Source organism: Myotis davidii, unplaced genomic scaffold (genome assembly GCF_000327345.1).
Source record: "Myotis davidii unplaced genomic scaffold, ASM32734v1 scaffold4685, whole genome shotgun sequence".
Lineage (NCBI taxonomy): Eukaryota > Metazoa > Chordata > Mammalia > Chiroptera > Vespertilionidae > Myotis > Myotis davidii.
Genome location: NW_006295746.1, coordinates 8,735 through 18,956, shown reverse-complemented (window position 1 = coordinate 18,956; position 10,222 = coordinate 8,735). Strand labels below are relative to the sequence as shown.

The 10,222-nt window shown below is 41.9% G+C and overlaps 1 protein-coding gene across 1 annotated transcript in view; it reads right to left on the bottom strand.

The window, feature by feature from the left end:
- Positions 1-10,222, bottom strand: part of LOC102767330 (alpha-2-macroglobulin) — a gene marked incomplete at its 5' end in the record, with an annotated part of 23,991 nt that overhangs the window by 9,427 nt on the left and 4,342 nt on the right. The window contains 8 exon segments of the mRNA XM_015568254.1: positions 215-443; positions 1,422-1,548; positions 3,218-3,332; positions 5,311-5,475; positions 7,064-7,213; positions 8,034-8,176; positions 9,084-9,147; positions 9,603-9,921. Of these exon segments, the coding sequence (XP_015423740.1) occupies positions 215-443; positions 1,422-1,548; positions 3,218-3,332; positions 5,311-5,475; positions 7,064-7,213; positions 8,034-8,176; positions 9,084-9,147; positions 9,603-9,921 (1,312 nt within the window).

The window sequence follows — 10,222 nt, the reverse complement described above, 5'->3', positions numbered from 1 at the left end:
AGAAAGGAAAAAAAAGGGACTCAGAATCTTCTTTTAAGTTGCAATCTGGTATTTGCAGATATCAGCAACTATAGTTATGAATATGCATATGAGTATCTAATAGTACTCTTCTTCTGATAAGCACATTTTCCACACAGTAGTTTGATAGTATTCCTAGGAATGCAATTTTAATTTAATTAACCTTGCGTTCAATTTAGGAAAGTGAGGTCCTTACCCGGATGCAATTGGGAAGGTAGTTTAGGACAGTAGCCTTGAGTGTGAAGGCCTCTCCACGGATCACAGAGTAGGGCATTGTGAGTTCCACAAAGAAAGGCTGGAAGGCTCGGAGAGTGGTGGGAAGAGAGAGGCCAATTCCAGTGTCATCGGAAAGGCAGAAGGCCCCTGCCTTCCACTCAGTGATGGTATCAGGGACTCTTACTCCTACTTCAGCCACGCCTGATGAGCTGGGGAGGATGGCAATGTGAAGAACAGAGAGTAAGCAGTTAAATAAATCCTTTCTAGGAACCCCTATAAATTGTCATGATTTGGATGCACTCAGAAGAAATACTAATAATGAAGAGTGTAAGCAAGGCTTAAAATAGAATAATATAACTCCTTTTCTTCCAAATCTAATTATTTTAAAGTCTAGTCTATATTAGAATCTCCTATAGATATATAGCTGTAGTAAAATCTATTATAAACAATCCTATATAATCGTATATAATCAAAGCATAATATGCAAATCGACTGAACGGCCAAACAATGAAATGATCATTTGGAGGACCACCTGAGACCACGCTCTGACACCCATTTGCACCAGGCCAGCCAAGGCGGGTGCGATGGGATTGGTCGGGGCTCGGCCATTGCCCAATGATCGCCTAGCAGAGGGAGGCCCAGGTCACTGACCTACGAGCTGTGGCAGGTGGACGGGGCCTCTCTCTGTGAGGGAAGCCCAGGTCCTGGGTGTCAGAGGGAAGTCGGTGCCAGCAGCCAGGGGAAAGAAGGCCTTCTCTTGTACAAATTTTGTGCATCAGGCCTCTAGTATAGTTATAAACTAAATATGTAATTTGAGATTGTTCTTCAATTTTGATCTCTAAACTATTGTTCCACTTGAGGGCGAGTTTATAATTTTCAATTCTACCACTATTGTGTATAGTTTGCCTTACTGATTCTGTTCTTAATTCAAGAATGCTGACCAATAAAGGGCCTCTCTAAAGTGTTAATCCATGCAGTGCTTGGTTTTATTTAGTCTTCATGCCTGTTTTTTGGACATTTTTGAATTAAATTTGTGCAAAATTTCTTAGCTCTGATGCAATTTATTAGTGCGGTGTCATAGCAGCAGTACTTATGTCCAATTTCTCCTAAAAACAGCAATGTGTCCAAAATTGAAAATTATGAGGAATACCTACTGTTGTATCTTATATATAAAGGAAGTTACTTACTCTACTACCACCAAGTCCCAGATCCACGTCTCAGGAAAGTATTTTCTCACGGTCTCTGTGACAGGCTCTGGGACAGGCCCTGAAGCACCTGCTAAATCAACACTGTTGATTCTCATTGCCATTTCGTCTGTGAGGGCTCAGGGAGGAGACAAAAACAATAAATATAAAGATCAATCTTATAAGAGACTGTGATAAGTGCTACAAGAGAAATAAACAAGGTGATGAAATAGGAACCAGGAGAAGACACTTGGGTGTTAAGGAAAAGCTTCTTTGAGAAGGTAATGTTTTAGCTGAATTCTTAACTATTGAAATAAGCTAGGAGTGAGGTGGGGGAAGAGAATCACAAACAGAGAACATAGAGACAGAGGCAGAAAGAGTTTAGGATTGTCGGTGGGGCACAAAGGAGTCCTCTGTGGCTACTACACATTGTGCAAGTGAAGATTTCTATGACATGGGGGTAGGAGGGGGGAGGAATCAAAATTTCCATTTGGTATATTTCTCTGTGGGAGAAAAGAGAAATCACATCCAGACATCATAGCAGGGGCTTTGTGGAACAGTTCATGGGAGTGAAAGGATGAAGGATTACAAAAAGAGTACCTGAGTTGCCGATTAGATCCCGGCCCTGGTGGGGAGACGTGCGGGAAGCAACCGATCTATGTGTCTCTCTCACATCTCTTTCTCCCCTTCCACCTCTCTAAAAATCAGTGAAAAAAATATTTTCACTCCGCGGGTGAGGATTAAAGAAAAAAAAGCTCTTTATTTCCTTATGTTTCAAAAACTCAGAGTTAGGATCTCTTATCCTGTTTACTATAACTTCAAAGCACACAGGAAAAATATTTGTGCATATATATATACTTGTACATAAATAACTATAAATCTGATAAAAGATTATAGAATATAATTTATAAATAATAATACAAATGTACAGTAATTTAAATTCCAGGTAGACAATTCATCATTGAATTTTTTCTTTAAAAAATATTTTTATTAATTTCAGAGAGGAAGGGAGAGAGAGAGAAAGAGAAAGATCAGTGATGAGAGAGAATCATTGATTGGCTGCCTCCTACATGCCCCCTACTGGGGCTCCATCCCCCAACCTGGTCATGTGCCCTTGACTGGAATCAAACCTTGAACCTTTCAGTCTACAGGCCGATGCTCTTTCCACTGAGCCAAATCAACTAGGCCGAATTTTTTTCTTGATATTTGACAAACTCCTTGGTTTGTACTCAACCTGTTTTCAACCATGATTTGACAATCAGACTAGAAGCAAATGCTTCATTACTATCTGACTCATCAAAGAAATAGCCCATATCATTGACAAGTGAGTGATTTCAACACGAATATTGCCTAATTTTATTGGGACATTAGGAACTTCTTCACTTGATTGGCGAGATTGCAACCCGACCCGTGAACAATTCTGTTTCTTTTTACACTGATCCTATGCCTTGAAAATTTCTCTTTCTTTTTGAACGCCACATATTATTATGTACTAGATACAAATTCTTTATGACTGGCTTTTCTGATTCCTCAATCAGAATCAACCCCTTCTTTTATACTGCACATATTCCCCTGTCTTTCAACACTTTTCACAATCTGCCGTGTGATCTCTTCAGCTTTGCATATGTGGGGGCTTGATGCAATCAGAATTTTTGGGGTTGTATTGCTATGTAACCGTGATATATCTGAATCACAAGTGTTATTTTGGTTAATTTTAATCACATTTTATCTTTTAATAATTCCTTTTATTTGGTTCAATATATTAGACAATTTATTATTATTATTAATTATTATTTTACCTGAATATTCGTATACGTCATCATCCTCAGAACTCTCAAAGGTTTGGGCATGATAGTATGAACACACTCTTGGTTTATGAATCTTTGAGTTGGTGAACACCTTTAAACCCATATCCTGTGAAGAAAATTATCACCTAATTAGTACATAAATATTATAAAATATATAGGCACATACTCTTAAAAATTGAAATTAATAAACAATCCAATTAGTTTAATATGAAACTTAAAATTTTTTTAAAAAAATATTTTTTATTTTCAGAGAGGAAGGGAGAGGGAAGGGGAGATAGAAACACATCAACGATGAGAGAGAATCATTGTTTAGTGGTCTCCTGCACATCCCCTACTGGGGATCCAGCTCACAACCTGGGCATGTGCCGTTGACCAAATCAAACCTGGGACCATTCAGTGCACAGGCTGACGCTCTAGCCACTGAGCCAAACTGGCTAGAACTAGTACTAAATTTTTAATGTTTACATTTGTAGAAGGGCTATTGGTATACTTACCGAGGTAATTTCATTTTTTTAAAACAATTTGAACAGTAATTATTTTATACTAGAGGCCCGGTGCACAAAAGTTTGTGCACTCAGGTGGGGGCGGGGCGCGAATCCCTCAGGCTGGCCTGAGCTCATTTGCAGTCCAGGATCCCTTGTGGGATGTCCACCTGTCGACTTACGCCCATTCCCCGGGGGATCAGTCCTAAGCTTTCAGTCAGACATCCTTCTCTCAGCCAGGGAGCCCTCGGGGATGTCTGACTCAAGGCTTAGGCCCCCAGGGGAGCTTTGATGAGGAAGCTGGGGTGACAGAGGAGCCACGCTGTCCCACCCCACCGCCCCGGGTTGGGTCACACATGGGACGCCCACTGCCCCAGGTGGCAAATAGCAAGCCCGGATGGAGGTGGGGCAGGTAGGATGGCTCTGACCCGCCCTGCATGCAGTATTCAAATTAGTCACCATCTTTGTTGGCAGTTAATTTGCATATCACGCTGATTAGCCAATGGGAGGCGTAGCAAAGGTATGGTCAATTACTATATTTGTCTATTATTAGATAGGATATTTGATATTTATAAGTATAATAAGGAAATGAATTTTAGTAAAAAAAAGAAAACTTGACTAATAGTCCCAAAAGTTACAGTACTGGCTCTTTGCTATTAGTAGATCTGCTACTTATAAGGACCTTGGAGAAGTCACTTGACTTCTCTATGTCTCATTTCCCTCAGCTATGATATGAAGGCATTAAATAAATAATTTAAAAAAAATATATAACTAGAGGCCCGGTGCACAAAAATCTGTGCACTCAGGGGGTCCCTCAGCTTGGCCTGTGACCTCTTGCAGTCTGGGACCCCTTGGGGGATGTCCACCTGCTGGCTTAGGTCAGCTCCCCTGGGGAACGGGCCTAAGCTGGCAGTCAGACATCTCTCTGGCAGCCTGGGAGCCCTTGGGGGATATCTACTTGTCAGCAGGGAGGAGGCCTAAGCTGCAGTCGGACATCCTTAGCACTGTTGAGAAGGCGGGAGAGACTCCCGCGGACTGGTCGTTTCAGTCATTCTGTTCGTTTGGTCATAATGGCAACATATATATATATATATTTATTTATATATATATGGTTTTGAAAATAACAATTCTTGCAGTGTGGGACCCCTTGGAGGATGTCCACCCCAGTGGGGCCCCTCACCCCATGGAGGTTTGGCCAGCCTGGGTGAGGGGCTGAGGGCCGTTTTCAGGCTGGCCAAGTCCCCCGTTGATGGAAGCTTCCAGACTCTCCTTTTTTTCTTTTTCTTTTTTTTAATTCTGGGATTTATGTACCTTCTATAATTGAAACTTTGTAGCCTTGAGCAGAGCTCAGGGCTGGCAGGGCAGGGGGGAAGCTTGGCTTCCTCCATTGCTGGGGCAACCCAAGCCTCCTGTTCACTCAGCTCCATGACTGCTGACATCTTAGTTGGTTTAATTTGCATATTCGCTCCTGATTGGCTTATGGGCATGACTTGCAAGCCTGGCTTTTGGGTGTAGCAGAGGTATGGTCAATTTGCATGTTTCTCTTTAATTAGATAGTTTGTAAACCTTAGGAACTGATCATCTACAATAGACGGAACTTACCTGTAGGAAGCTATACATATCTTTTTCATTTGTATTTGACATTGGGGAATAGATGATTCCATTGATGTGGATCTGGTCACTGACACAATCTACATTAGTTTCCTCCTGTTGATTCAAACTTCCAGGGAAACCAGTGAGGTCCTTTACTGGTAGCAGCTTATAAACCTGTACAAATGCAAAAGTTTATTATTTTTAAGTGCAAGGATAAAAGAAAAGAATAATTGCCATTAGTTTTTGAGTATCTTCATTGCTTAGATATTTTATAAAGAAGACTAGAGGCCTGGTGCATGAATTCATGGGGTATAAGTGGAGGGACCGCAGGAGGTTGGCCTCTGGCCCTGAGGAAGGAGCTGGCCCTTGGCCCCCCTGGGAAAGGGGCCACGTCCACTACCACCACCCACCCCTGGTTCCCTGTCCCAACCTGGGCCCGAGGGCCCCAGTGGGGTTGGTAGAGGAGGCGACAGTCATTGGGGAAGGTGTAGAAGGAATGGACGCTGATTCCACCATTGGTGCCCAACCACTGCACAGTTCCCCACTTCTTTCCCCCCTCATCCTTCTCTCACCACTGTGCTGCCACCACAGCAGGTGGGAGGCCCGCCCCTGGGGAAGGCAGAGGACGAGAGCAAGACTGACCCTTGTGTCAAGGGCTGACTTTCAATAGACCACATTGAGGGAGCTGCTCTGCTACATAAGAAAACCCGACCCAGAAGCAGGTCTCTAATGGTTTCGCACCAGGGGCTGATGGGGGCTGGCTAGCTGGGGGGAGGGGCCACGGGAGATTGGCTGTGAGAACGCACTGACTACCAGGGGGCAGCTCCTGCATTGGGCATCTGCCCCCTGGTGGTCAGTGTGCATCATAGCAACTGGTCGACTGGTCTTTTTAGTCATTCTGTTTGTTTGGTCATAATGGTAACATACATATATATATGATTTTGAAAATAACAATTTAGGAAAAGCAAACAAACCCCAAAACATTACCATCTAAGCAAGGATCATAATACTTTGATACATAGTTATATATGGTTTTGAAAATAACAATTTTAGGAAAAGCAAACAAACCCCAAAACATTGCCATCTCAGCAAGGATCATAATACTTTGATACATAGTTCAAAGGCAAACCTTAGACTCCATGCTAGAATGAAATATAACTATTAAGAGAAATTGAGGTCTGCTATATTTGAGACATTGTACAAAGCTTTAAGACGGTAGAGTAAAATGATAGCTTCGTCTCTACCTGATAGTTAGCAACTGACTCATTGCATAACAAAGTTAATGGACATATGTTCTAAACAGGTACACAAAGTATATATCCTCTAACAGGGTAGTATTTTCTTAGGTATTATTCATGGGAACAAAATGCTCCAGATCTTTACAAATACCTAAAACTTTAACTGTAAAATACTAAAAATGATGTTTTCAAATTCATTTGATAAGGAAGAGTAAGACAGATACAAAAATGCCTTATATTAATAGGAGTTTAAAATTGATTGATTAGATTAACAAAGTGAGTAATGAAATTAGACACTTATCCATCTGCCTTTTCTGCTTATTTTTTCCCAAAGCAATCTATATATAGAAAAGCCTAAGTGACCAATCAACCGGAACAACTGGTTGACCAGTTGCTATGATGCACACTGACCACCAGGGGGAAGATGCTCAATGCAGGAGCTGCCTATCTACTCAAAATGGCATTTCTTCTTGCTTGGAGACCCGTTTACCTGGCCCTTCCCGACCCAGGCTGAGGGAACTCACCGAGGACGGGGAGAGCTCTGCCTCAGGCTTCATGAGCAGCACGCTTTGGTCCACTGCACGGAGGGCACAGAGCGACTGAGGAGAAGCTGTGACTCGCAGGTTGATGGGCGAGGCTGGAAGACTTACTGCTGGGTTGAAGCTCAAGCCCACCTGTGAAAGTGGAGAGAAAGATCAGAAAAACAAATTTCCTAACTTAACCATGTATTCACCAACATTTTCTTTTAAAAAGAATATTTTTATTTATTTCAGAGAGGAAAGGAGGAGGAGAAACATCAATGATGAGATAGAATAATGGATCAGCTGCCTCCTGCGTGCTCTACACTGGGGATGGAGCCAACAACCCAGGCATGTTCCCTGTCCAAGAGTTGAACCATGGCCTCCTGGTTCATAGGTCGATGCTTAACCACTGGGCCATGCTGGCTGGGGCACCTGCTTTTTCTGAGTGCTGCTTACATTCAATGCATAAGCACTTAGTTTGACTTTGCGGTGGTTGGCACTGTGTGAGACCCGAGGCTTTTGGTCCCCTACACATCGCTTTGATATCCAAGAATCAGCTAAGCCATTATACTGATATCTAATTATTTTTACAACTTATTAAATTTGCGATGCCATTTTTACCTTTGATACACAGTGTAATGTTCACTCACTGCAAGGTATAATGCAAATAGTTCTAGATGCTCTTGTGTTTATCTTTTGGCTCTTTAGTAATCTTACAAATGTATTTCCCAACATTTCATCAAAAAAGAAGGGAACAAGGTACTCTGAATCGTATCGTATGGTAAGAGATAATACATCAGAATTCTGCACTAGGAATCCAGTGACATGGCTTCTTAATGTGACTCTGCCATTACCTTGCTGAAGTCCTGTGGGAGTTCATTTAACCCCTTTGGTCCCAATGCTCACATGTAGAAAATAATAACGATGGGTACCTCTAATTTAATGTGAAAAATTTATGGTATGAAGCACCCACCTTGTTGGCCAGGCAGTTTTCAACCTCATATTTTGCAGAATCCCCAACCACTTCCCCATCAGGTAAAATGGCATAGATGAGCAATCGAGCGACTGGAGCGATGTCTGGTTCCACAGGGACCGACACAGAAAAATGGCCTTTCACTGGAGCACAGAGACAGTGAGAAAGGGATTACGGGTTAGATATATCCCCAGGGCTAGCATGGATGTTTTCTATTGCACAAAGCCATTTAGGAGCTTGGTTGGTTAATACCATTGCTATTAGTAGGTGTAATAGATATATTAAACAGCATGTAACAAATAGATGACTCTCCCTAATAACTCTATATCTCTAAGAACTCTAGCTTTAGGGAAAAAGAAGCCTTATTAAAAGTCCCCTTTTCTCTCTTAAATGATTTTTCACCAATTTTAAAGTTTTTATATAAAGTTCTGATGCTATCAATGCTTATGGAGACATCTTGGTTGCCATTTGATCTAGATCTCACATTAGAGAAGAGAAATAGAAGGTGAAGCTTTGAATTATAATATTGAGTTTAACACATTGTATTTATCCTTATGTCCTTCTTAAACTTCCATGAACAGCATATTCTATTTTTTTAATATTTTGGGTCACCCTATATAAATACCTCACCATAAAACCTAGTACATAGAAAGCACTCCCAAATTTTACCTTCAGTCCATTGATTAAAACTATTTTGAAATGTTGTTCCGCAAAGGTGGTTCATGAATACTTTGTGTGTGTGTGTGTGTGTGTGTGTATACGCGTGTGTGCACACACACACAGGAGAGAGAGAAACATCAGTGATGAGAGAGAATCATTGATTGGCTCCCTCCTGCACGTCCCGTAATAGGGATCAAGCCTGCAATCCAGGCATGTGCCCTTGACTGGAATCTAACCTGCAACCCTTCAGTCTGAAGGCCGACACTCTATCCACTGAACCAAGCCAGCTAGGGGTTAGACGTAGATTGCCTCTATTTGAAACAAATCCTGGCATTTCTGCAGTGTAAGGTTGAATGTGTCAGAATGAGGTGGAATTATGAAAATACTCACTGTCTTCCTGCTGCACAGGCAGTACTTGAAACCCAGTTCGGACAATGCCTCCCTTTGCCATTATCTGGAAAAAAAACCCCAAAAGACAAAGGCAATGAAAGGATCTACTTCAATTCTTGCCCTCTATGTGACATGCTTATTTTTTTTGAACCCCTGCTAGCAAGAATTAGTTAACCCTGTAGGGCAGTGGTTGTCAACCTGCCTAATGCTGCGCCCTTTAGTACATTTCCTCATGTTGTAGTGACCCCCAATTTCATTGTTACAAATTGAACATAATTAAAGCATAGTGATTAATCACAAAAACAATATGTAATTATTTATGTGTTTTCCGATGGTCTTAGGCGACCCCTGTGAAATGTCGTTTGAGCCCCAAGGGGTCGCGACCCACAGGCTGAGAATCGCTGCTGTAGGGAGTCAAGCTTTCAGAAGAGAAACAGACTTTCTCAAGAGCTTCATAAATCTTGCCCCACAGACAGCGTTTGTCTACAGATGACTTGGTGCCATAGTCTGCCTTCTCACCAGGTAATAGAACGTGAGCTCCCTTAGCTCCTTCAGGACCTGTCCATTCAGAACATAATGTGCCTGGATGGTTTGAGTTTGGCCACAGCGTAGTTCATCAGATATGGTCTCCAGGTGGACAAAGCTCTTGCTGGGAGAGAATACATGAGTAGCAGTGTGATAAGCGTCTCTGTGCTCTTCTGTCAGCCATTGGTGGTCATAACAGTGGCTCTGATCCTTGTATTTGACCTAATGAATTAGAAAAAACAGTATTATCGTATAGTTTATATCTCACAGAGAATCAGTGTTCTCACAAAACTGTATTAATTGACTGTCCTACCTAAGCTAGTCCCGAGAAGTCTTTTGCTTCATAGTAACAAGTGAGAGAGAAGCCCCCTCCTTTTTTGGTTTATCTCTATTGCAGGCATGGTTTGTGCCTTTACACTGAAGGGGTTCCTAGGGTTGCTGTTTATATTTTTGAAGAACATAAAGGGAGACATCCTTTGCTCTGACTAGCTTCCTTGACATTTCTTTGGCCACTTTATTGTGCAGACAGAGACACTATGAAGCCTCTTAGAGGAGACTTAAATAATGTCCAAAAACTGAAGAATCACATTCACAAATTGAAGTCAATGCCCCAT